General features: G+C 46.4%; 2 protein-coding genes and 2 non-coding genes across 5 annotated transcripts; 3 read left to right on the top strand and 1 right to left on the bottom strand.

Moving 5' to 3' along the window:
* The first annotated feature begins 815 nt into the window (after positions 1-815).
* On the top strand, positions 816-27563 carry LOC118094186 (integrin alpha-M). Of its 2 annotated transcripts, XM_088655362.1 has the most exons (10): positions 816-848; positions 1531-1613; positions 2288-2364; positions 3228-3299; positions 20927-21004; positions 21533-21660; positions 23284-23429; positions 23616-23769; positions 25303-25453; positions 27220-27563. In XM_088655362.1, the coding sequence occupies exons 6-10, from the start codon at positions 21568-21570 to the stop codon at positions 27372-27374; spliced, it is 699 nt and encodes a 232-aa protein (XP_088511488.1). In that variant the 5' UTR covers positions 816-848; positions 1531-1613; positions 2288-2364; positions 3228-3299; positions 20927-21004; positions 21533-21567; the 3' UTR covers positions 27375-27563. The 2 variants fall into 2 exon arrangements, with proteins under 2 accessions (XP_088511488.1, XP_034990161.3); XM_035134270.3 differs by lacking the exons at positions 816-848; positions 1531-1613; positions 2288-2364; positions 3228-3299 and adding exons at positions 16341-16782; positions 18375-18564.
* LOC118095941 (small nucleolar RNA SNORD88) lies at positions 1879-1968 on the top strand. Its single transcript, XR_004693854.1, has one exon. It is a non-coding gene; the product is annotated as a small nucleolar RNA SNORD88 (small nucleolar RNA).
* Positions 2448-2537, top strand: LOC118095944 (small nucleolar RNA SNORD88). The gene has a single exon (XR_004693857.3). It is a non-coding gene; the product is annotated as a small nucleolar RNA SNORD88 (small nucleolar RNA).
* Positions 5728-14552, bottom strand: LOC118094187 (testicular acid phosphatase homolog). Its single transcript, XM_060281595.2, is given in 12 exon segments — positions 5728-5959; positions 6041-6106; positions 6109-6206; positions 6518-6624; positions 6916-6998; positions 7732-7864; positions 7948-8043; positions 9333-9431; positions 10140-10277; positions 11022-11108; positions 11539-11634; positions 14451-14552. Coding segments are annotated over 12 exon segments (1191 nt in total). The 3' UTR covers positions 5728-5873.

Below are 27563 nucleotides of genomic sequence, written 5' to 3'. Positions count from 1 at the left end.
ATATTGCTAAAGATGTGCAAATTCATACATTCCTTCCTGGAACAAAAGATGAACCAGCACCATTATACCTTAGAAATTCCTACAAGAAGTGCAAAATGCTAGTAACATTTGGTTGTAGTAGAGTTGCCACATGTCCGGACATATCCGGAAAATTGGTAAAAAAAAATGTCCTAGAAAATCCAGACGCATGGCAGCCCATGTCCTCAGAAATAGCTCAAAAACATATTTCACTTTTTGAAATATGGGAACCCTAGGTTGTAGTCAACACTAGTCCTACTCAGAGTAGACCCAGTGGTGCTAATTAAGATGGTTTAGTTACGTTTAGGGACGCGGATGGTGCTGTGGTCTAAACTGTACTAAAATGTATATATACGGCTTGCATGGGCGTAGCCAGGATTTGGGGGGGGGATTTCGGCCTGGATTTCCTCCCCATTTTATTGTCACAACAACCCTGTGAGGAAGGTGAGGCACTTTGACGGGCCGAAGGGAGCTCAGTGAGCTTCAGGGCCAAACAGGATTTGAACCCTTGACTCCTTGGCTACCCGCTAAAGTTGCTTCTCTATGCAGAATCTCCCGCCACTAAACAATCCCGCAAAAACCATCAGCAGAACCTCGTGGCGCCTTGCTCTGCCTCCGCTCCCTTGCGCACGCGTGCCCAGTTGCGAGAGGGGAGGGGCGAGGCCCGCGTTCCATATCATCAGCTATGCGCACGCGCGGGACGGTGGCCGCGCGCGAAAGTTGACGAGTTCGGACTCCGAAGGTGTGGGCGGGGCGAGGTGCGAGTATAAAAGGGCCGCGAGGGGCCAACCTTCTTCCTGTTTGAAATGGCGGCGTGTAGAAGTTCGGAGGTACTGCGGCATACAAAGGCGGGCAACGGGCCGAATAACTGGGTTGCTTATTCCTTATTGGTTTCTCCGCGCCCGCTTCTGCTGCTAGGCTCTCTGTTGGGGGGGGGGGAAGGAAGAGGTTTAGAATAAGAGCTGGGTGGTGGAGTTGCAGAGACGGCGTTAGGGTGCAGATAAGTAGAGGGGGACGCATAGTGGAAAGGGCATGTAGGGCTTGTGTGGGATGTAGCAATAAAGAGGGAAGGGGTTGCGGTAAGGTGAGGATGCTAAAGACTTGTATAAAGGTGCTGAGTGTGTAAAGTCAAAGGAGGGTTGATGAGGCTCAGCAACGTAAAGGAGAAGAGCTTTGTAAAAGGGTTTAGTTAAGGGCCGTGGTGTAGTTTGCATGGGTATAGCAGGGAGGGGCAGCTGGCTCCCCCAAATCAATAAAAATACATGGCTAACTGAGGTTCTGCCCCCCAACAAAAGGCCTGCCCCCCTAACAAAAATCCTGGCTACGCCTGTGGTAGTTAACAGGGGAATTTGTGGGGGGGTAGAAAAGGGATTTTGACTGAAACTGGCAGGCGGGTGTATATAGGGACTGGTATAAGAGGAATGTGGTGTGCTGTGAAATAAGCTGTTAGGCAGCATTCTGGAAGAGTGCCTCTAGTGGCATATTTTACTAACCAGCTTTCCCTTCCTACAGCAATACTTCTTTTTGTCTATCTCCTGCTTAAAATGGAGCATCCATCTTGGGCCTCCAGTGACCTGATGAACTTGTGGTACTGGGTAAGTATTGCCCTGCCGAATTTCAGACTGTTGCCCTGGGAAATCCTGAGCTACTGTAGAAGGTTTTCTGGGCACTTCAGTTAGATAGTAAAGAGTGAAACACCATCTCCCCCTCTAGTGTGCCAGTGCATTTGTTGGGTGTCCCATGCAAGGTCTGGCAAGTCCTGTATTTATAGGAGCCAAATTTCCTTCCATTGGAGATTGGGGTGTGTGGTAAGCCAGGAGAACATTACTGTGTGTAGGTAGGAGTGCCGTGGCCACAGGGTTCCTCCAATGATGTTAGCACTGGGCGCGGATTGCAATGACGATAACAGTGCCCCCCATGCCTTTGACATCATGGGGGACTGAGGAGCAGAATCCCTGTTGTTCCCCGGGAGGTGGGGGGGGAGGCTCTGGTGAGATTAGGTCTGTGTGTTGAACTTTCAGACACGTGTGTACAGTTGTGCCGGCTGGAACTTCCTGCAGAGGAGACAGTGGCAAAACACTGGAGAATGAAAGCCTCCCCCCGTGGCACTAGTTGTGAAAATTTTTTGGGATGCTATCTTTCTCTGCTCTCTTCTTCTCATCCAGGTGTACAACATAGCTTTGGGGAGGGCTGGTGGTGGATTGATCTAATACAGGGAATAGTCCCATGCATTCCCAGCTTCTAACTACGATACCTTTATTGTTGGTAGGTGACCCGGATGATGTACCCAAGATGAATATCTGCCTCGCAAGTTGAATATAGGTGCTTCAGTGGCAGCCAAGGCTGGTGAGCATTCACTTAATGACAAGTTGGAAGAGGGGTATTTGAACAGAGTTAGTGCAGTGCTAGAAGTGGGACCAGAACATGAGATACCCCAATGATGTCAGCACTGGGCTCTGATCGCTGTGATGATTTGAGTGCCTTCTGGGGACTTGACACTCCAGAAGACTGAGGGGTTCTGGATCTGAGAGTCTCTGCTTGGCTGTGCATCTCGTGTGTCTGAAGAGGGACAACTATGGTCTCCTAGCATTAATGCTCTCGCTCCATCAGTTTGTAAAGCATGGATGGCTTAGGAATGACACAATGCAGCAGTTGAGCTTTTCCTATTGTTTAGTGCTAAACTTTGTGTGTGTTATAGCTTATGGAAGTACGGGACTACGTTTCTGTTAAGCTGGAGTAATTAACATTTTTAATGGTAAGGGGCCAGTGTATCATGCTGTCTAGATTGCCCCACCCCATTTTAAAGCTGTTTTGAGAGTTGGGAATTTGGAGTGGAGAAGCAGTGCCCATGACTTGCCGCAAATTTTTAGATATTGAAGTTTGTGTTGGGGGTCACCAACATGGTGTCCTCCAAAAGTTGGGCTCCCTTTAACCCTCACCAGCATAGCAAATGGCCAGGGAGGGTGGAAACTGCAGTCACAGCAATAGTGTGGAGTACCATGTTGGCTACTCCTGAAATTGTGAAGCACTTAATTTCTTTACATATTCTCTCTTTTTAAAAAAGAACTGCGTGGCAGGAAGGGAAAATGTGCTTGCAGGCATGAAATCCAATACTGTGTGTAGTGAGTGATTGTGAAACTGAAACTAGGCTACACCTTGTGGATAGTGTGCAAATAGTCTTGCCAACATGGTTTGCTTTCTTCCTCCAGATATGGGAACACCTGAGCTCTGCTCTTGCAGACGGGAAGATGCAACTGGTTCCATGCCCTAACGGCTCACAGGTAGATCTGGGCAGGAAAGGCAGAGGAAAGATTATTTGTTAAAAAGCACAGTGGTTGATCCTTAAGGGTTATGCCAAGGTTGTATTGAAAGGGACCTCTTTTGCAAGACAGGGGGGTCAGTCCTCCCATTTCTTTTGAGAGGCAGGGAAAAAGTTGTACTTAAATTAACAGCCTTTAAATTTGGAAGTAAATGCTCTCTCACACTGTATTTGTATTCCATGGGGCCAAAAGGCCAAAAGTCTGCTGGGGCTGGGGGAATAACTAAAGTTCCTGAACAAACTTGTACAGGGATAGTCCCATTATTCAAGAAGAACATTACACTATCTCTGGCTGAGGTACAGGGCTCTTCAAGATTTAGTCAGCAGTCTTTTAAAAGCACCATCATATCCTGTTTGGGCTTTCCCTAGGCTCTGTGTTGCTAATTCATGTGGCATAGTTCTTCCCAACCAGCCTCAGCCAAGCTGGATGCCTGCTTTCCAGTGACTGCAGCAAAGACCGAAATGGATGGGTTTCTCCCACAATCTTGAAAGAATCTCCTGGACTATCAGCAAGTCACTGATATTTTTTTTTTTATCCACTGGTTTTCCCCCCATTGCCTTCCATCATTTAAACAGCCTTTGCACACACACCTTTCCCCCCCCCCAATTCTGCTTGATCACCAGCCTCCTACTCTTTCAAGCAAGTTTCTTGGTTTCAGAACCAAGTAGCTTTGCTCTTCGCTGCAGCTTTCTATTGAGAGCAGTTGAGTTGAGCTTCCATCAGAAGCAGGGATTATTCCATTAGCTTTGCCAAAAGATTGGCAGTATTGGGCACCTCCTACCCCTGAACTGTGCCAATTGGTCATTAAAAGAAAAACTGTTTAAGGATTGGTACCTGAGTTTGATTTCTTTCCTCTTCCCTCCTTGTCCTTTTCGCCTTGTGTGTTGTGTTTTTAAGATTGTAAGCCTGCAGGCAGGATCTGTCTTGCTTTTATTGTTTGCATTATAAGCCATGCTGGTAACCTTTGTGGTTGAAGAGCTGGATACAAATGCTCTAAATAAATTGTTGATCATAAGCCATACACACCCTCCAAAGCAAGGCTGTTTGTTTCACCTTGGATTCTGAAGCAGCATGAATATCTTTGGGGATATTTGCCAAGAATGCTGCATGTTGCACAACCTTGTCATGTACTCCTTTCAACTTGGGGAAAACAAAACTTGGATTGTATGGCTCCAGGCAGGGACAGTGTTATTCTGTGCAGCATTTACTTTTTTCAATAAAATGTAGAAATGATAAATGGTTTTGCATTGTTGTTGTTTAGTTGTGTCCAACTCTTCGTGACCCCATGGACCAGAGCATGCCCAGCACTCCTGTCTTCCACTGCCTCCCTCAGTTTGGTCAGACTCACGTTGGTAGCTTCAAGAACACTGTCCAATCATCTCATCCTCTGTTGTGCCCTCAATCTTGCCCCAAATCAGCGTATTTTCCAGGGAGTCTTCTCATGAGGTGGCCAAAAGTATTGGAGCCTAAGCTTCAGGATCTGCCTTTCCAGTGAGCACTCAGGGCTGATTTCCTTCAGAATGGATAGGTTTGATCTTTTTTTCTTCTTTGCATAGTTGTACTTAATGTTTTCCACATGCATGCATCTTTTGGCAAGGTATGGAAAATCTGGCCATCCAGATGTTGATCTACCACAGATGTCTTGTGTGGGGAACCGCCTAAGGCATTAAGCACAGCTTAGGTGGTTAGAGCGTGGTGCTGATAACACCAAGGTCACAGGTTTGATCCCCATATGGGACAGCTGCAGATTCCTGCATTGCAGGGGGTTGGACTAGATCAGGGGTCCCCAAACTTACCTGGCTTCGGGCTGGTTCCTCTGGCGCCGATCGCACGGTGGGGCGGAGGAACGTGCTCCCATACGCGCGCGCACTCGCTTTTTCTGGCGCGGCGCTGGAAATGGCTTCTGTGCATGCACAGACTTCATTTCCGGTGCACTACCGGGTCAGCGCGGCACCAGAAATAGCTTGTGTGTGTGCGTATGGGAGCGCGTTCCCCTGCCCTCCGGCCCGCGCGTGCGCACAAGCTATTTCTGGCGCCGCGCCAACCTGGAGATGGGCAACCTCACGCCGGTAAGAGCGGGGGTCGTTGGGGGCTGTACAATTGGCTTGTGTGGGCCGCATCCGGCCCCTGGGCCGTAGTTCGGGAACCCTGAACTAGATGATCCTCAAGGTCCCTTCCAACTGATTTTTAAAAATTAGTTGTGTATGTCAGAGCAGATTACATACTAAAATGAAAAGCATGTGGCCCTAGTCTAAACCATGTGGAGGCATAAGAATTTCCTTGCCATGTCTTACTGAAAGGTACACACAGTGTAGTACTCGAGCATTGCACTACTTGCTTTATTTTTAAATCTCCTAATAATTCGCTACAGTAAATGTGCCTCTTGCCAGTGCTGCTTGGACCATCAACTTCTGTGGATGGAGTCTTGAGTTTGCACCCCTTGGCTCCAGCCACTGGACCACACTTCACAGCATGCAGATGCTGTTCTCTCTTCCCATGAGGGCAATTGGTGGTTGCCACGAGCCCATCTTCCCATCACCTCCTCCAATACATGATGCCTGCTCCTATTACTGCCGTGCTCAGCAGGCCTACTGCCACAGCCAGCGCTGTTACTGTGCGCCCTGCAAAAGGAATTGAACAGGTGTGAGTGGGAGAGTCAGTGCGAACCTTTGCCCAGGGGGAGGGAAAAGATCTTGCATTACCTGTGCCTGCCTGAGGGTTTTGGCATTCGGCTTCCCAGTCCAGTGGGACAACTGCCCTTGTAAGATGAAGAGCGGCAGTGGGCAAGGTGTGGGACAGTCCGGCAGGGCTAATGTGAGGGGCTGGTGGCTGCTTTCGTTCCGATAAAACGTGGATACACTGAAGGAGCTGGAAAGATGGAAAACACAGGAGCTTAGTAAAGGTTGCAGTCTTCACCTCCTCCCATAACCCTGTGCTACCAAACGTTTACTGTCTCAGCCTCTTAACTATGCTGTGCTTTGTGTTAAGGCCAGACATTTTTATTTTGCTTAAAATACTGCTAGCATTTTATTTCACCAGGATGATAAATTATCAGTACTTCATCAGCACCTGTGGAGTTTTTACATGCACATCAAACCTTTCTCTGTGATGGAGAGCAAATTCAACACCCAGCAAAACAACAGACACTCGTCCTGCCCCACAGATGGAACCAGACTTACTTATTGCTTTCCTGGTAGAATTCGAACCCATGACAGGCAGCATAGGGTGGAGGGGGGCCATTGTAAACGCCCAGGGCTCCTTGAAGAGCGATTAAGGTGCTGTCATGCTAAAAAGTAGGTGAAGAGAAAAAATGTAGCCAACATGTTTTTTTTTGTTTTGCATTTTACAATATATTGCTATGCCCCCCACTCCCTAAAACATGCCACATTTTCATGTGCAGACTAGATGAAGAAATGTGCATGCACACGAAAGCTCATACCAATAACAAACATAGTTGGTCTCTAAGGTGCTACTGGAAGGATTTTTTTTTCCGTTTCGGCTGCTATACACACTTAAGGCCCACCCCCCAATCTTCCAATATGCTCCCTCTGAAGTCTTAAGGTGGGAAAAGACTTACAGCAGAATACATGATCATCTTCAGGGGCAGATCTCTGCACACTACTTTGGAGAAGTTCCTCAGGATAGCGCCAAGTAATATCCCTGCAGGGTGGGAGAGAGACTGTTGACTGAGGGGTGTACTATGGTATTTCAAAGAATAGCTGACCCAACAGGCACAAAACTAGCAGCTCTGCAAATAATTGGGGGTCAAGGGGGTGCCATGTTGCATATGAAAATGAGAGTCATGCAAGCACACACATGTGCTGAGCACTGGGGTATGCACCATCAACATTTGAAGGGTTGAGTTGAAGAAAAACCATAGTAACAAAAGAAATGCACAGAAATGTCATGATCCACACAGATTGGCCAGGTATGGATCTGTGGAGGACAATGGGGAACACATTGAACTGGAAAATAGTGAGTTTTCAGGTGCCATGTGAATGGGCCCTCAGGTTTTTTTCCAGTACCATATTTTGTCAAAGTAGCATTAGAATATATTTTGGTATGAGCTTTCGTGTGCATGCACACTTCTTCAGATACACTAGAAACAGAAGTGTCAGACCCTATATATATATACAGAGGGTGGTGGGGGTGGGGGTGGGTGGGTTTCCCACCCACCCCCACCACCCTCTGTATATATATAGGGTCTGACACTTCTGTTTCTAGTGTATCTGAAGAAGTGTGCATGCACACGAAAGCTCATACCAAAATATAAACTTAGTTGGTCTTTAAGGTGCTACTGAAGGAATTTTTTATTTTGCTTCGACTCAGACCAACACGGCTACCTACCTGTAACTAGCATTAGAATGTTTATCTAAAATTGATTAACATTTACCTCCAGTGAATCGGGCCTTCTCCTTGCTTGCATGCATTCCCACATGGGCTTCGACATTGAATGCTTCCATCTCTGAAAGGGTAGTCAGGACCTGTGGTGTGGCCCAGCTAGGCAAGGTCAGGTTGTGTGTTTTCTGCAAGGAAAGAAAAAACACTAGAGAAAGGTATGGTTGGAGGAAAACTCGGAGGAGGCTGTAATGCGGTGCAGTATGCCTACCTGGCAGAAGAGGGAGTCGTGGACCCTCCAAAGGCCCCTCAGGGTCAGCTGTTCCTGTTTAAGCCCTGTATGGTTTGCCATCTCTCTTATAAAGTCCTGGGAAGGGGGAAAAAGAATTAGCTAACGGATTGGAACTTCGATGGGCTTCGCCTGGAGGAAGTTAGTTCCACTATGGTCTTGCTAACATCTGAAGAAGTGTGCATGCACACGAAAGCTCATACCTATGACAAACTTAGTTGGTCTCTAAGGTGCTAATGGAAGGATTTTTTTTAAAAAAAAATTTTTACTAACAGTGCAGGTATACGTCCATGTAAACCAACATAGGCCTGAAAGTTGTAAGTGAAGTGGTGTGGCTTCCGAAAACCCACTACCATGTAGGTTGGCACCACAGTTAGACCCATTATGGGTGGTATTCAGTGTATGTTTCACTCAAGGCTAGACCCATTGGAGTTAATACACATGACTAAATTAGCCCCAAGGGCCCCTTCCTCTCAAATTTGTATATATTTTAAAACTATATATACGTGTGCCTTTTTTGTTTTTTGGGGGCTGTGTAGGGTTTTTTGGTCCTGAATATCAGTTTTTTTCTTCTGTGAAATGGTGGTTCCCATGACAGTTTCTTAGATTTCTTAATGTGCCCTCAGGCCCAACAAGGTGCTAGCTGAGGCTGATGGGAGTTGTAGTCCAAACCAGCTGAAGGGCACTAGGGTTCGCAAAGGCTGCTACAAGTGCTTACCTAGGAGTAATTTATGTTTGAATAAAGTATTGCTTTTTTATCTTGTATCTGTTGTTACCAGTATTACTAATGTTTTTTATTTCATTCGAAAGCTTTAGCTTTAATTTTTTTAAAAAATTTCTTGCCCCACAGAGTGGTATATGAATATTTTAAATGAATAATAAAAACGCTCAGAATAGGTGCTAGACTGGCCATCAGAGATTTCCAAAAGTAAACAAAAGGGCTGCCTTAAGCAAAAGAAGGCAGTCAGTTTTCTTTTCGATGGCAATGCAAGACATGACAAGAGAATGGGTATAATGTACTGTAATTCAACTCTGCAGGGAATCATGGGAACTGTGGTTCTCGGTGTGCGTGCGTGCGCACTTTGGATCCCTAAAGTATCCCTGCTGAGCTACATTTCCCAATTTTTTTTTGGGGGGGGGGTAAAAGCCAGGGTAATTAAAGTGGTATAAAACCTGTTATCAAGGCAGAGAACAAAACTCCCCCTCTGGTAGGTGCATTCCGCTTACAATGGGTGCAAAGAGTTGGATTGATGAATTGGATGAAGAAGAAATCCTGACTTGGGAATCCATTCCCCCCTTCCTTCCTTCCTTCCTTCCTTCCTTCCTTCCTTCCTTCCTTCCTTCCCAACCCCACCTTTCCCTCATACCTTCCAGGTCTCCATTTTAGCCTGATAGCTTGGCAAATTAATTGTCTCTTCCATCAGCTGTTGGTATCGTAGGCAGGTCTGGGTTGGCGGCTTCAGCAGCTGTGAGGTGCGGGGTAGGAAAAGACAGAAAAGGCTGATTCTTGGGGAAAGCTGACCGCTCTTGCCTTTCCCATATGTAAACTATGAGGCTACACTTCAGCAGAAGCAGGAACACTGATTGAATCTCACTTTCACATCCATATACTCCTGCTCTGCCCAAAAAAGGCTGCCGTGTAGAGAGCCATCTTCAGCAACCTGGTGTCAGACAAATATTTTGGCCGACCATTCCCATCAGCCTCTGACAGCACAGGTGGTTGATGGGAATTATAGGTCAAAATATGTGCCAGATTACCTGGCTGGCATAGTGGATAAAATGCTAGATTTCATGACACCTGTCTAAATGGTAAATATCCTTACTGAGTCTCTGTCCCAATTTTTAAGCATGACCAGAATGATTATGCAGGGCCTAGACAGGACTCATGCAAAAATGTGGTAAGACATCAAAATAAAAGAGGCATAAAGAAATTCATTCTTAATAAAAGTTGGATTTTGTGAAGTGGCACCCCCTTTTTCAAACCTCGGGAAACACTCCCCTTAGCTTCTCTGCCAAAAATTACATTTGTTTGATGCATAGACTACCTTGCAATGGAAGACTCGTAGGATGGTGTTCAATAAAACCAATATAAGAAAATGCCACGTAGAATCAATACAAAGCAGAGAAGCAGCTGATAAGAACCAGTAAAATCTGGGCAGGTTGCGAAGGATTACCTTATCATACTTAGTAGGCACGGTGTGGATGGGAACAGGTCTCCAGCTGATCTCTGGATCTGAGCTTGGATAAAGCCCCATCAGGTTGGCTTGGGCGCTCATTAAGGTGCGGTCGTAATCTGTGCTGCGAATATAGATCTAGAAAGGGGCATAGTGGTTGGTTGGCCTCAAGGCGGGTGAAAGCCTTGGTTGTCCCCGAGTGCCGGTGGGGCTATTTATCCTGTCTGTGGCTCCAAGCCCACACATCTCACTGGCCTCCACTACGCCCTCTCGAGGTGCTCTGCCCTGCCTGGAATGTGTCTTTGACTGTTGTTGCTTGCTTGCCCGAAGGGATAATAGAGTTGTGTTGGTGGGAGCGTAGAAGCTTTGGGCTTTTGTGTGACTGGAACATAGCCTGGGAAGCCAGTGTTTGTGTATTGGAGTAGGACATGGGAGACCAGGGTTCAAATTCCCACTCAGCCATGAAACTTACTGGGTGACCCTGGGCCAGTCACCATCTCTCAGTCTAGCCTACCTTACAGGGTTGTTGTGAGAATAATATGGAGAGGGGAAGAGCTGTGTATGCCTCATTGAGTTCCTTGTAGGAAAGGTGGGATGTAAAAATAAAAAACCTCCATTGTCCACTTGGGCCTCTAGAGCCACCCAGTTTCCCCCTCTTGCTTCACCCACCACCCATTAGCTTTTTAAAAGGTGGGTGGAGCTGATGTTATGGGTTTGGATACATTTGGGGTGCTGCTTATTTTTGCATGTCAGCTAATACTTAAATTGTTGCATACTTTATATATATTTATTACTGTATTCATATTTGCTGTCTTGTGAATTCTTGGATGCTGGTGTGGAATATATATATTGCCTTTATTAAATAAGCAAACACATATTTACCTCCTGTGGTTTGTAGGATGCACTCAGGAAGCCAGCATATCTCTCTCTGAGGAATCGCCCCAGTGCCTTCTGTTGCAAAATACCTACCTGCATCAGACAAAAGGAAAAAAGCAAGTTCGGGGAGTGGGGAGAGAAAGATCTGAAGCGCCCTCCAAACCGGGGCTGTCCCATTGCTCCAGTGCAAAGCGAAGGCTGAGATCAATCGCCTAACTTGGAAGCGAGGCACCAATCTCATTCACCTTCACTCACACAAAAACTCCAATCATGGAAATGCTGGCAAGTGCCTTTCTCCCCCTTCCCCGAGTTGTGGCTGGAGGTGACCATGGGGATCGGCAGGGCAGAAAACAGGGAGACACGACAGGTGGAGCTTGAGCCAATGGCAGGGAGAGCCAGCCCCTGACTGGTTGTAAAGCAAAAAGGCAGCCAGACACGGGCAGTGCCCCATTTGCCTCCAGTGCTCATCCCACCCCTCTACACACACACACACACACACACACACACACACACACACACACACCTCAGTGAGTTGCTGGAAGCCTTGTGGCCAGGGGGCAGCTTTGTGGGGATCTGTGGGGTAGGTGCCCAGAGGGGATCGGTCACCATGGCGATACACCTAAGAAAGAAGAAGGGGGTCAGAACAGCGACATACAGCAAACCGAGTGATAGTTTTGCCCTCAAATTTCTTACCTACAGGACCAGGAATCTTTTTGGACTTTTAAAATATCTTCAGGGCTGTCACATGGAAGAAGGAGCGTGCTTTTTCTCTCTCCTGCTCTTGAGGGTAGGACTTGAACCAATGGCTTCACGTTACAAGAAAGGAGATTCCGAGTAAACATTCGGAAAAACTTTCTGACAGTAAGAGCTGTTCGGCAGTGGAACAGACTCCCACGAGAAGTGGACTCTCCTTCCGTGGAGGTTTTCTAAGCAGAGGTTGGATGGCAATCTGCCAAGAATGCTTCAGCTGAGATTCCTGCATTGCAGGGGGTTGGACTAGATGACCCTTGGGTCCCTTCTGACTCTTAAGATTCTCTGATTCTCTGATCCTGGCCTGCAAAATGGGACCTACTGTGATTTACCTTTCATATTATTCCACCTCCACACCCCTTTGCTATCTAGTTCTCTCACACACATGCACAGAAACAGACATGTGTTTTCGCTTTCTGTAATAGATGGCACTGCTGGAGGGTCAGTCTGTAAACCAGAGGGAGGGGGGAGGCCAAACCCAACTTACAAAGGACCCCTTTGATTCTTAAAGCTCACGGGTATCACTGGTGGCAGAGGTGGACCGGTGGGTGGAGGGAAAACGAAGGGACAGTTTTATATTTTATGTTTGTTTTGTTTGTATAAAATCAATAAAAATTATTATATAAAAAAAAGTCTGTAAACCAGAAACAGGATGCCTACACCAATTCATTTACAGGTGAGGGGCAAAGAAAAGCAACCACGGCCACTTTATAATTTTTACTTTAGAGTTTACATGACATGCACCAAGTGTATTGCAAAATAAACAAATATGTACTGATACAGATATTATTATAAATTATGCATTCCATATATAAAAACAACTCTGTTTTATAGAATCTAGTGCTGTAAAAGCTACCCAATTACTCCTCTTCAGATCTGATGCATTGTGTGTGTGTGTGTGTGTGTGTGTGTGTGTGTGTGTGTATGTATGTATATATATTTCATAATAGGCCAGGCCTAATATGTACTTGTTTTTCACACTATCTCTTTAAAACACTCCCTTCCCACCCCTTAACGGTGTATTCTTAATACCAAGCCTGCAGTCTTTTGGGCACTTCTGTGGAATACATTTTCATTCGAAGTGCCCAGGGATTGGGTGAGTCAGGGTAAAGTAATTACCGTAGTATGTTATTACCTTCTTGAGACTAAACAAGCTATTAAGTCAAATCAGTTAAAAAAAAAGGTGTGCCAGCATCAGGTATCTGACAATGAGGTCTTAAGTGCATGGAAACTTATCCCACAGCAAGTGTTAGTTTCTAAGTTGCTGCAAGTCTCTGGGTGTGTGATGTGTCTCTGTGCCCAGCGCAGACACAGATCTGTGGGGCCCTTCCAGTACAGAACTGTCCCACCCACCATAATGGGGTTGTAACCACGGTTAGACAGACTTGGAGTAGATCCATTGACATGAATGGGCATGACTAACTTTAGGGTCCATTAATTTCAGTGGAGTTTGGCCAACACTGGAAACAACACAAAGTGTTGCCATTTTTCAATAGCCAGTCACCTTAATGCTTTTCTGTGTTTTTATTGTTTTAAAACACAGTGGGTTTTTTCTGTTTCAACAATGTACACCACTTTGATATTTTATGATATAGGGTACTGACATACTTTTATGTCAAAGATGTCAAAGAGAAAAACAACTACCAGACTTTTAGAAGACATCCCTGTTTAGGGAAGCTTTAAATGTTTAATAGATTATTGCATTTTAATGTTCTGTTGGAAGCCACCCAGAGTGGCTGGGGAAACTCAGCGAGATGGGTGGGGTATAAATAATAAATTATTATTATTATTATTAAAATATCAAAGTCATAGATAGATACAGTGTTACCTTGGGTTAAGAACTTAATTCGTTCTGGAGGTCCATTCTTAACCTGAAACTGTTCTTAACCTGAGGTACCACTTTAGCTGATGGGGCCTCCCGCTGTCATGGCGCCATTTCTGTTCTCATCCTGAAGCAAAGTTCTTAACCCAAGGTACTATTTCTGGGTTAGCAGAGTCTGTAACCTGAAGCGTTTGTAACCTAAAGTGTTTGTAACCCAAGGTACCACTGTAGATAGATAGATAGATAGATAGATAGATAGATAGATAGATAGATAGATAGATAGATAGATGATAGATACTGTATATAGTTAGACACACACACACACACTCTCTCTCTCTCTCTCTCTTCAGGTTACAGACTCCGCTAACCTGGAAGTAGTACCTCGGGTTAAGAACTTTACCTCAGGATGAGAACAGAAATTGCATGGCGGCAGCAGGAGGCCCCATTAGCTAAAGTGGTACCTCAGGTTAAAAATGGTTTCAGGTTAATGGACCTCCGGAACAAGTTAAGTTTGTAACCAGAGGTACCAGTGTGTGTGTGTGTGTGTGTGTGTGCGTGCGTGTAAAATTGAATGTCAGTTCTAAGCCACCTCAGTAGGAGTTATATCCTGAAAGGTAGGATATAGCAATATACGAAATGAAAGAGAGGCAACTCACTGCTTGGAGCAGAATGCACCCTAGGCCTTCATTCCCGACTCAAGGAATCGAATCCAGAAGCTCTGCTTCCCGTCTCTGACCCCTTAGACCTCACACCCCCTCCCAAAGTACTCTGGCTCCTTTCCCTCTTGCTGTGCAGCATTGGACCCAAGCTCCTTCCTGGAGAACCCAGGCATCCTAGTTCCTGCCCCCCACCCTCCTGTGTACCAGCGTGACGAAGCGCAGCGTCCTCTCTTGGGCCAGCGTGAGAGGCAGAATATCCTGGATGAGGAGGAGAATCCAAGGTGCCAGGGTTACAGAGAGCCTCATGGTCTCCGCCACCTGGAAAAAAGAACTGTTGGAGGGAGGGAGGGCAAACTCTTCCGTTATATAGACCCATCCTCGGATCCTGTAATTATCTCTCGTTTTCCTTTGCTGACAGGTCAGATTTAGCAGGCGGCACCACAGAGCTTGTGTGTGTGTGTGTGTGTGTGTGTGTGAGAGAGAGAGAGAGAGAGAGAGTGTCGGTTCCACCTCCCCCCATTTTACACCTGCCAGTCCCCTTAAAACTACCTGTTTGTTAAAGGGGGGGGGGGAGGCGATTCACTTGCCATGATGATTACAACTCCCAACCAAGACATTACGTCTTGCCTTCTCCACCTGCAGAGAAAACATCTGAGCCTGTGATAACCAGTTGCTGGGTTTGTTTCTGGCCAGGGTCCTGTGTGCTTAGCCGCTGGGTGTCTGGCAAAAATTCAGCAGGTAAACCCTTTTGCTCGCAAAGAGATGTGCCGAAGAGGAGCTTCTCCTGATGGACTTCTGCCTGTCCCGCAAGCATTATAAGTTGAGCTTTGCCCAGGGGGTCAGGAGTCAAATCGTGTCGGGTTGTCGTTACCTGACAACAAGAATTCAGTTTGCAGACTCCTCCAACCACCTGAAGGATGTGGGACCATATAGTCACCCCCAGACATTAATGGGTCCAGTTTTGCATGGGTGATGCCAGCCTCCCTCTTGGTAGATCAACAAACAAGTTCAGGCTCTTTATACATTTGCACCTTGACGCCATCTCGCCAGACAACTAGCCCAAGCGTCTTGTTGATTTACACCTGGTCTCCAGAATGTGACGTTTCACAGGAGATGGCCTCAGCAGTTGTTGTTGTTGTTTAGTCATTTAGTCGTGTCCGACTCTTCATGACCCCATGGACCATAGCACGCCAGGCACTCCTGTCTTGCACTGCCTCCCGCAGTTTGGTCAAACTCATGTTCGTAGCTTCGAGAACACTGTCCAACCATCTCGTCCTCTGTCGTCCTCCTAGTGCCCTCAATCTTTCCCAACATCAGGGTCTTTTCCAGGGAGTCTTCTCTTCTCATGAGGTGGTCAAAGTATTGGAGCCTCAGCTTCAGGATCTATCCTTCCAGTGAGCACTCAGGGCTGATTTCCTTCAGAATGGATAGGTTTGATCTTCTTGCAGTCCATGGGACTCTCAAGAGTCTCCTCCAGCACCAAAATTCAAAAGCATCAATTCTTTGGCAATCAGCCTTCTTTATGGTCCAGCTCTCACTTCCATACATCACTACTGGGAAAACCATAGCTTTAACTATACGGACCTTTGTAGGCACGGTGATGTCTCTGCTTTTTAAGATGCTGTCTAGGTTTGTCAATGCTTTTCTCCCAAGAAGCAGGCGTCTTTTAATTTAGTGACTGCTGTCACCATCTGCAGTGATTAAGGAGCCCAAGAAAGTAAAATCTCTCACTGCCTCCATTTCTTCCCCTTCTATTTGCCAGGAGGTGATGGGACCAGTGGCCATGATCTTGCTTTTTTTGGTGTTGAGCTTCAGACTATATTTTGCGCTCTCCTCTTTCACCCTCATTAAAAGGTTCTTTAATTCCTCCTCACTTTCTGCCATCAAGGTTGTGTCATCTGCATATCTGCATATCTGAGATCCGCCTCAGCAGAGGTGGCGGTAAACGTGACAGAAATCTGTCTGACTTCAGCTCGCAGTTCACAAGTAAAACCTCCAGTAGCAAAACGTTCTAGTGGGGAGTGCTCCTGCTCCAGTCAGTCATCACAACATCGCCACAGTGTGTCAGCATTCTGGGCTGCATCCAACCAAATTAGAGAAAATCGTGGACATTTATAGATCTAAATTAGTCATGTCCTTCAATTTCAATGGGTATACTGTACTCTGATTAGAAGTTACTTGGCTGCAACCCAGAATGTGGACTGACCGGAGGGGAACGGAATGGAGTGTCGTCGAGGAGGGTGTTGCACACTGACCGGAGCAGTGAACAGGAGCACCCATGCTACAATATTTTGTTGCAGGTTTGACTTGTGAACTCTGGAGTCTGACCCTGTGCAGTCATTGAATGCAGTGTCTTTTTCTAAACCCTTTTTGTATTTCTGCAAACTTCGGTGTTCCTCCAAGTCTGCTTATAGCTCCCTCTATCATTCTTGGCTGTGGACAGTGCTGTTTGGGCATCAGAATGGAGAGAATGTTTCGAAACCAATTTGTACCAGACCCAGGATTCTCCTTTTGTAAATGCAGAATATGGAATTAGGTGGGTGAAGGTTTGTTTGTTTTTGTAAGGTACATTTGATGCTAGCCATTCACTGTGGTTGTTAACAGAAGAACCTTTGAAATACTGGATCTTACTGCTTCCTTATTTCATCTTATAAAGGAACATCAAGGAAGGAGCTCTGGGCCGCATCAAAATATTGGTTCCCCCACAGCTTCTAAAAGCTGCAGTCCAGATGGTGAAAGCTCTCGCCATGGGAATGACGGGGCAGCCTTCCTGCATGGTGGCTACTGCTACATATTGAAAGAGAAGGGGTTGGGTATGAAACAGAGCAGGAGGGGGAAAGTGCGTTCCTACTTTTTAATTGCTAGTTTGGAATCCTGGTTGGGGAAAACTGAATCATAAGTTGTTCTGCATCCATAGCTGCTGCTTCAATGCCAAGTGCTGAAAGCAAACGTTGGAAATGACTACCAAAGCAACTAGTCTACAAGAATGTTCAGTAGCTGATCCACACATGTATATGAGAGGTTGCTGCTAGCCATACTGTATAAGGGTGTGTGGAGGAGGCATTCCAGAGCTTCCAGTACAGTGGTACCTTGGTTTAAGAACAGCTTAGTTTATGAACAACTTGGATTAAGAACGCTGCAAACCTGGAAGTAGGTGTTTCGGTTTGTGAACTTTGCTTTGGAAGCAGAATATGTTCCTCTTCCTGTTGAGTGTGTTCCATTTGTAAATTGAGTCCCCCGCTGCTATGGGAAAGCACGCCTTGGTTTAAGAACGCTTTGGTTTAAGAATGGACTTCCGGAACGGATTACGTTTGTAAACCAAGGTACCACTGTACTTAGGCTCCAACCCCTCCTGCACTTGGTAGACCAGGAGGAGAAAGTTAAACCCTGAAAAATCTCAATGCCCACAGAAATAGGGTCAGTTATTTACCAGGGAAAGGTCTTTAAAAAAAAAAAAAGCAACTGCCTGGCAAATCAGTTGGAGTGTATGATGATGCCAGAAAATATTTCAATCTGTGTTCATTTAATTTTATAAACATACATACATAATGGAGCAATAGCAAAATATAGGTCAATTAACAACAGAGTTGGTGCAAGGCCAAAAACATAATACAAAATCACCATTGGAAAAAGACAGAGCAACTGAACAAAGGAGAAAGGCGGCCCCATGGAAGGAATACTATTATCCAAGTTCAGTTACCATGCGTTTGAGCTGGGATAACATTGTTTTCTCTTTTTATTTATTAAATACTGTACAGCAATTCCACATTTCTCTAAATTTGTCAGGCCCCTTTGTTTTCCTTAATGCTTTCATCTTGTGTGTTATTTTTTCCATTGAAGCGCCTGACCACGTTTCTGGATACCAAACTTCCAATGAATTCAGCCTTTTGCTGCTTTTGCAGTGGTTGGCTGTAAGATTACCAAGTCTTTCAGCATAGCTTTGCCCTTTGAGTCATCAAACGTATATTTTCGTTAAGGTGCTACAGGGACACTTGTTATTTTCGCTACAACCAACTAACCTGGCTACCACTCAGGAGTTCAAAAGGGATGCAAATATTTGCACATCGAAAAGAGGCTGCAGCTGCCTGCAAAGTGAGGTTGCTGCTTTCTCCTCTCCCACCCCAATAGATGGCCTTTCCTGGTCAGTGCCCTTCCGACTTCCAGCCTACGTTCAGGAGAAGCCTTTGCCCTGTTGCACCAGTTGCGGCTCTCCAATAGCGAAAAGGCTGAAAACTGACGGGCAGAGATCAGAGACAAGACATGGGAGCTTTGGCGATCTCCATCATCACCACCACCCTCCTTTTCCTGGGAGCAGCAGGTCAGTTCCAGCTTTCCAGGACTTAGGGCCGTCTCTACCATTGGGTAGAGCCAGGCGACCACCTCAGGCACAGAATGTTGGGGGCCGGGAATGGCAGCAATGTGTGGAAGGGCAGAGCTGTGTGTGTGCCACATCCTACGACCTGCTCTAGGTTGACCTCAGTTAATGGGGTGTGGTGACAGTGTCCTGTGGCCAGCACAGAAGTAAAGCTCAGCCGCCATTTTGGTTGTATTTTGGTTGTGGAAAATCTTGTCCTTTGCCCCATGCAGAAAAAATTATCTTGTTCAGGCCTTGGTCACTCCTTACTGGCAATAATCTCTTTTTTTTGGTTAGCTGTTTCTGATAAATCCCTGTCCCTTAGGATTGCCATATTTCAAAAAGTAAAAACCAGGACACCCCAAAAGTTGTTATTGTTGTTTTATTTGTACCCTACCCATCTGACTGCATTGCCACAGCTACACTGTCCACAGTAAAACATCACACACAAAAAACTTCCCTGTGCAGGGCTGCCTTCAGATGTCTTCTAAAGATCACATAGTTGTTTATTTGCTTGGCATCTGACGGGAGGGCGTTCCACAGGGTGGGTGTCACTACTGAGAAGGCCCTGTAACCTCACTTCTCGCAATGAGGGAACTGCCAGAAGGAGCTGGATCTCAGTGTCTGGGCTGAATGGTTAAGAAACTAGCTGTCATGTCAACTGGACTAGCTATAGTTTCTGAAGAGTCTTCAAGGTAGGCCTACATACAGCACATTCCAGTAGTCTAACAGTAGTCTAACTAGGCTTAAGACTTCAGCTCTCTTTCCAAGATCTCTAGTCATTTCCAAATGATGAGTGGATGCATTTTGTCTCTAGCACACTTTCACATGCACAAACACTAGAGGCCCAATGCAGCCTGCCATTTTAGATGCTGCAGCTCCAGAAGTGTATTTTGACAAGTTGATATTGTTTTGTAGAAGGGGGAGGTTCAGTGAGGTGTGGGGCAAGGGCAGCTGGCAGAGAGATAAGAAGGGCCAGCAAGCAAAGCAAGCAGGAGTGGCAGCACCTAGTGAATTGTTTAGTCAAAGGGTCAAATAAGTAAAAAAACATGTATTTTGCAGACAGGGAATACAGCAATAACTTGATCAAAGGGGATTCTTTCATTTTCACACACGTGCAGCAGCACCAACATACACACCTCTCTACCTCACCATGTCTCTACCTCACACACACAGTCCCTATTTTCTCTTAACAAAAAATAAAAAATTCCTTCCAGTAGCACCTTAGAGACCAACTAAGTTTGTCATAGGTATGAGCTTTCGTGTGCATGCACACTTCTTCAGATACACTGAAACAGAAGTCACCAGACCCTTATGTATAGTCAGAGGGTGGGGGGGTATTCTCAGGAGGGTGGTGGGAATGGGTGATTGGCTGATAGGAGTGGTAAACCTGTTGACGACTGTTAACGACTGCAATTGGTCTTGCAGGAAAAAGCAAGGGGTGAGATGGCTAAAGAAAGCTTTTAATCCAATGTCCTTATTCAGACCAGGTCTCTCCATGGTTTTAAGCTTGGTAATGAGCTGCAATTCAGCAACTTCTCTTTCCAGTCTGTTTCTGAAATTTTTCTGTAATAAGAAAAATTATTGAGATCTTGTATAGAATGTCCTGGGAGATTGAAGTGTTCTCCTACTGGTTTCTCTGTCTTGTGATTCCTGATGTCAGATTTATCTCCATTTATCCTTTGGCATAGGGCAGGCACCCCAAAACTTCGGCCCTCCAGATGTTTTGGACTACAGTTCTCATCATCCCTGACCACTGGTCCTGTTAGCTAGGGATCGTGGGAATTGTAGGCCAAACATCTGGAGGGCCGCAGCTTGGAGATGCCTGGCATAGGGTTTGGCCTGTTTGTCCAATATAGAGAGCTGAAGGGCACTGTTGGCATTTGATGGCATACACAATGTTAGAAGATGAGCAATTAGTCCTGAGATGGTATGTTGGATGTTGTTGGGCCCAGTAATGGTGTTGTCTGGGTGTATGTGGCAGCAAAGTTGGCATCTGGGTTTATTGCAGGCTCTGGTACCAAGTGTCCATGTTAAGTCTGGTGGTGGTATTATTGTGGGTGAGGAGTTTTTTTAAAGATTGGGTGGCTGTCTGTAGGCAATGAAAGGTCTTCCTTCCAGAGCTTGAGAAAGAGAACTGTCATTGTCTAGGAGAGGTTGTAGATCTCTGATGATGCGCTGTACTGTTTTACCTTGGGAGCTGTATGTGATTACTAGTGGTGTTCTGTTATTTTCTTTTTTGGGTCTGTCTTGTAGCAAGTTCTCTCTGGGTATTTTCTCTTGATTGTCTTGGTATTGGCTCACCTCCTTTCCCCCTTTCTCACAGGGTCTGCTGGTGATGGTTTTGATCTCACAGATGCCTTGCTTGACCCAGAAACCCCTCAGAGCAACCAGCAATTAGGACGTGAGTGGGGACTGTGCAGAAGAATGTTAGTTGTTTCCTCGAAAGAGAAGATTATGCTGCCTGCTTTAACAGCCATGGGTTTCCCCAACAAATAATCTTAGAAACTGTAGTTCCCCATCTTTTACTCAATAGACTCAATATATAAACACCCTGGACACTTTAAATTACTTTAGATAAACATCAGTTTCAATTGGATACCTACTGGGGACATTTGGATAGCATCTATCAATTTGTATGTGTAAATTAAGATGGATGTATTGGTGCTTATTGTATAGTTCATGTGAGCTGACAGTGGTGTTTCGTTTTCCTCTTTCCTCCTCTCTTTTTTTATTTCTCCCCCCCCCCTTCCCCACCTTGAGATTTACCTGGCTGTCATGTAGCCATGACCTGTAAGGGGGGGGATGGGAAAGAAAGGTGGCAACTTTATGCAGAAAATTAAACTGCCACTGAGTTGAGGAGTCTTCGGAATGAAAAGGAATGGTTTTGACTTGGGATGAGCCTTTTCTGGCTTGCTTTCGCCCTACCCAGAGTGTCAGAATGAGGCCCGGGACATTGTCTTCCTGATGGATGGTTCATCCAGCATGCGGGCATCAGAATTCATGCAACTGAAGGTGTTCATTGCACTCGTAATGAAAAGCATTCCCCATAATGCGCAGGTCAGTAGGGGAGATGGGCAAGAGGGCATGGTGTCAGCTGCCAGAGTTGGTTTAAATGCTGGAAGAGTCAAGACAAACGCTAGGATTCTTGCAATTTTCACGTGCCTTGCTGGGGTAAAAGAGTAGGATTTTGTGGGGGAAAGAGCAGGCTGCACTGCCTTGCTGGGGTAAAAGAGTAGGATTTTGTGGGGGAAAGAGCAGGCTGCACTGGACCTCAGCATGGCCCCTTGCTCCTGATAAATTGAGTCGGGTTTGGCTGAGAAGCACAAGGGCTCACTGCCTCCAAGTCCCTTGGGAAGCCATTGCTCTGACCTTACACAGTTCACTCCACCTGGGGGTTGTAGGAGTTAATAACAAAGGGTGTGGTGGCAGCATTACTGGATACTTTGGGGTTACTGTTCAAGGGCAGCAAATTGTCAAATATTTAGTTAATTATTATACACGTATCACCATAAGGGGTTCCTATTTGGGTTTTCGGCCTGAGGCAGCAAAACGCCTGCCTCTATTTAACAAGAACAGTAACCAGACCTGAACTGGGGGGAAACGATGAATATAACTCAAAATGGGAAGAAGGCAGCTGGGTAGCCACTGGCCCCCAAACAAATTGATCCTGGCAGCTGTTAGCGGATTTAAGAATCAGGCTGCTCCTCCTGTCTGGCACACCTGCTTAAATGCAAGTATCACAGAGGTTCAGAAGAGCCCTGCCTGGTCAGGCTAATGGCCCGTCGTGTCTAACATCCTGTTCTGACAGGGGTCAGCCAGATGCCTGCAGGAAACAGGAGGGCAATAGCAACTCTCCCCACGGGCTTTTCTCGCATTCAGAGGCATACTGCCTCCGACAGTGTGGACAGCAGAGCATAGCCATTGTGGCTAGCAGCCATGTCCTCATTAATCTCTCTCTGTTCTCCAGAGATCTTTCTATTAAGTATCACCTTTCAAAAAGATATTCCCATACAGTCAAGAGAACTCCTTCTATATTCATTAGCAGTGGCTCGTATTGTTATTGCCAAAGGATGGAAAGAAAGAGAAGCTCCGAAACTTATAGATTGGCAAAATAAACTTCAGGAATTTGCCGAAATGGCACAGTTAACAAACAGCTTGAGAGGAAAGATTAAAGAAGAATTTGTTAAAAAGTGGGATAGGTACAAGAAATATGTTAGAAAATATACTGAGAACAAAATTTCTATGATAGCGTTTGAGTAAAAAGGGAAGAAAATTGCTTGGATTTGTAGAAAGTGGGTTGTTTAAAGCAATAGGAGTGTGAAACGATATGTAAAAATAGAGACAGCATGGATTGAATATACACTCTACGACAAAAGAGGAAAAAGTATGCTGATGGAGATAACAGGAAGTCCAAAGACAAAACACTTTTTTGTGTGTATCTGCATATAATTTTTCTTAACTTTTTTTTTTTCTTACTTTTTTTTTACCTTTGGTTTATTTTCCCCCCTTCCTTTCCCTTTCTTGTTGGGAAAGGAGGACTTGAGATATTGTATGAAAAATGTAATAAACAAATGTATATGTATGTGTATATATATATATATAAGCATGAGGGGGGAAAATGTACAGGCTTGGTGGAAGAAAATAAATATAATTTTTAAAAAAATCTCTCTCTGTTCTCAGTTTGCCCTCCTGCAATTCTCTAACCGCTTTGAGGAGCATTTTGACTTCAGACGCTTCAGCAGAGACCGGGATGCCGACCTCTTGATCGGTGGAATCAAGCAGCTGGGAGGCTCCTCCCATACGGCCACCGGGATCAGAAAAGTGGTGTGGGTATCTTTGCCCCTGTTCTCTCCCCCTCCTTCCCTGCCGCTGTGAGCTGCCTCCTCTTTTTGCTTTTCCTACCATGGAGATGCAGAATGCCTGTCAAGCCTGGGAAAGTGGCAACCTGGGCCTTCATAGCTGTTGTTTTTGCCACACTCAGTGCCAGCCTTTCTCTCCCTTCCTGCTTTTAGGAAAGAGCTATTCACCACACAAAAAGGAGCTCGCCCCACAGCCAAGAAGTTCCTTGTGATAGTGACAGACGGGGAGAAAACAGGGGATCCTCTGGAGTATGCAGGCGTTGTTGAAGAGGCCAACAGAGCTGGAATCACACGCATTGCAGTTGGGGTGAGAGCAAACTGACCTGCCTATGTTACTTATTTAAGTTGCATGTTTCAAGGGCCAACCCTTCAGCTAAACTGGAACTGTGGGGGGCAGCTTACAGTGACAGTACAAAAGCAACAAAACCTCAGGCTGGTGTACAAAACTAAAACCAGCAGCAGACTAAATGGGCCACCAGAGCAGATCAGCAACCATTAATACTAATAGCTGCATGTGGACCTAATGTCGTGCGCCTTCTGGGGTAGTTTGTCCACCTTTGGTCCCTAGCCTGGACTCAGCTCTCACCTGTGGCTCCTAGAAGCTGTCAGCATGAGGCAGCAGCCACACCCCAGGAAATGGCTTCGACTGGCCAGATACCTGTGGGAGAATAAAAAGCTAAGGAGTTAACCCTAGACAAGTTCGGAGTGGAATCCCCAAGACGGTTGGATGGCGCCTTGTACGCCTCCTTCCAGCAACTCCTGCAGCCAAGCTGGTGCCAAACATATTGCTCTGCTTTCCTTTGGACCACATCAGTGAGGCCGAGAGGGAGGTCTTGTTGTCTGGGCAGCCCAGGGCAGTCCAGGCTTGTGCCCCGGGGAGGTCACTTTGGTGCTGCTATTGTTGCAGTTTGACTTCATCCCCAGAGGTATGCTCCATTGATTCTTTAGGCAGATGGATGCCAGCAGGAATGGAGGAAAACATACCCCAAACTATAAAGCATTTTTGCCAGATTTCAGAGTGATCAAGCTATTTCATCCACCCATGTGTTGTATATGAGAAAAGGCTCATACATGTTCCTTGGAGGGAGTCAGGGCTTCACCTTCCTCCAGCACACACCTCTCAAGGTGTGCCCAGGTTGCTGGTGTAGATTAATCATTAACTTGCCCCAAACCCACAGAGCCTCTGTCTGGGAGAGACCGATACGCAACTAGTAGTTTTTGCAAACTGGTCAGGTCCCAATGGCCACCACAATTGTTTTCCAGGTGGCTTTGTGGTTGGCAGCACACCTATTACCTGAGTCTTCTGTGTGGCGGTTCCCCTCAGCTCTCCTCTCCTGGTTTACTCAAGGCTGTCCCCATTTTCTGAGACCTCTGGTATAAGAAAGCCCACAAGCTCCCCAGGCAGAAGGTCACAGGAAACGCACTTTCTCTGGGGCCTTGCTTGGTCATCCCTGAACCCTAAAGGGCACCATGCAGTGAGCATCCTACCCTTTTGGAAGTGCAGAGTCATATTTTGAACATGACAGCATACGGATAGACAATTATGGTTTTCTAGTGCATCTTTAAACAAAACCACAAACACCATCTTAGCTTTTAAGTCAGCAGAGTAAACGAATGTGGCGGATTAAATGACTACAGCACCCAGCAGGTGTGGCAGAGCCTTCTGCAGGGCCCCGAGGAGGGAGAGGGACACAGGGCTATGCTGTCCACTCCTTGCCGTGTCACTGGGGGAAAGGCCTGAGCTTTGGTGAACCCCGCTGTTCCTCTCTCGTGTCTGCCTCACACCACCTCCAAAGTGCAGCACACACTGCCTCTTGGTGACTTTTGTTTCTCCTGGAAGGTTGGCCTGGGATTCACAAGTACAGCCGCCCAGCGTGAGCTCCATGCCATGGCCTCCCACCCGCCCACAGAGCATGCCATTGTCGTGAGACACTTCTCAGGCCTCCGGGACACCCAGGCGGAGCTGAAAGAGAAGATTTGCACCAGCCACGGTACTAGGATTAGGGAATGGGGGTACGGGGTGAGGGGAGGGGGGGAAGCAGCAACCTGTGAATTTGGAAGGGGGGTCTGGAAAAGACCTTGTATATTCTGCATTACTGTGGATATTGATACTCATTTTTAAAAAGTACACAGCGCAATGTAAATTTGTGTTTCTACATTCCATAACAAATCTGTGGAACTCGCTGCCACAAGATGGGGGTGAGGGCCACATTTAAGCACATTTAAAATGGAACTGGGTAAATACAAAGAGGCTCGAGGATGAATCGGTCCCAATCAGCTGTGGGAAATGTTAAATGTTTTGTGTTTTTATATTTTGCCAGCAGCCACCCAGAGTGGCTAGAGCATCCCAGTCAGATGGGTGGCATATAATAAATTATTATGGTAGCTAAACAGATTCTCCATCAGCAGAGGCTGATCCTGGTCCAATAGGGCAAATGGGGCACTGCCCCACAAACCCCTGCCTGCCCTCAGCCAGCCTCCAGTTGCCTGCCTGCTTACTTCCACCCAGTCCACTGGCTCCTCCTTAGTCTCAGTGTTGCACCTTGTAAGGAGGCAGGGACAAAACACTGCCTCTCTGTGGCTCTGGCTCCGCTTACTGTTGGCCTCTCTGCCTTCCGTCCTGCCAGTTCCAATGGGTACCACTCACCATCCATCTCCATGTTGTATGGGCAAAACACCACCAGGAGGAGGTGTGGGGTTATTAGAAGAGATATTGCCTTCACATCCTGCTTGGAGGTTTGCTGGAGGCATGTGCTTGGCCACTGAGAGGAAGAAGGTGCTGGACTAAATGGACCTTTGGCCTAATCTGTAAGAAGTGTGTGATGCTCACAAGATTTCTAACCATGCTAACCATGCTATGTCGTGCTAACCATGCAATGAAACCACATACAGTCATACCTTGGGTTACAGCCACTTCAGGTTGCGTCTTTTCGGGTTGTGCTCCGCGCCTAACCCAGAAGTACCAGAACGGGTTACTTCTGGGTTTCGGGGTGTGCACGTGTGCAGCACTAAATCACGCTTTGCACGCTTTGCAAGCGCAAATCACGACCTGCGCGTGCGCAGACGTGGGTTGCGAACGCTGCGGATTGCAAACGTACCTCCCGCACGGATCACGTTCGCAACCTAAGCATCCACTGTACAAAGGAGAGAAGGGGGTATATCAAAACAACATAAACTTATGAGTGGTAGCTTTTTGTTTTTAAGCAGGGGTCCTATGCCTTTCATAGCTGCTAATTATAATTATAGAATTAGAATTAAACCCTGCCCATCTGGCTGTGTTGTCCCAGCCACTCTGGGAGGGTTCCAACACATATAAAAACATACTAAAACATCAAACATTAAAAACTTTCCGATACAGCGCTGCCTTCAGATGTCTTCTAAAAGTTGTATGGTTATTTATCTCCTTGACATCTGATGGGAGGGCATTCCCATGTAAGAACGGCAGAAATTCAGCCATATTGCATCGCCTGCCCCAAGCAGGGATTGGGGTTTTGAAAACTGGTTACTTTTTGCTATTGCTCCGCTGCTAAAAGACACAGCGGCCCTGACTTCTGAAGACAGTGGGTGAATCTGCCCTTAATAGTCAGAGGGATATCTGGGATTACGAGGCAGGACTTCTGGGTTCAGTGGAGGTGGGGCAGAAGAGGGCTCAACCCCCAATGCTTCTGATTTTACATATTAAGCACTAGAAGACAGCAGTCAACCAAGGATGCGGCAACAGCCACGTAATGGGAAATGGTGCTGTGTTTCTCTCTAGGTGCAGCTGCTTCACGGCCTACGATGGTGCCCCAGCCCTCCAACACCTGCTCAGATCCCCAGGTGCTGCAGAAACTGGAGCGAGTGCTGAGTGGCCTTGATCAGGTGAACACCAAACTGAATGCGTTGGCTGCCAAGCAGGGGAAATGTGCCTAGGGTTCTCAACACCTGAGATGGGCAGTGGATGGAGGCAATGTGGTTCAGGAAGGAAGGGGAGAGAAGGACAAAGAAGATCGAAGGGGGAGAACGTCGGATCCTGGCACATGGAGGTCCTTCCTCAGGCGCGTAGCTTTTTAATCTGGTTTCTTATAGGGTGCAGAAGTCAATAAAGCCGCCTGCTCACCA

This window comes from Zootoca vivipara, chromosome 12 (genome assembly GCF_965207765.1).
Source record: "Zootoca vivipara chromosome 12, rZooViv2.hap1.1, whole genome shotgun sequence".
NCBI lineage: Eukaryota > Metazoa > Chordata > Lepidosauria > Squamata > Lacertidae > Zootoca > Zootoca vivipara.
The sequence above is the reverse complement of the archived record's forward strand: the minus strand, read 5'-3'. Positions and strand labels throughout refer to the sequence as shown.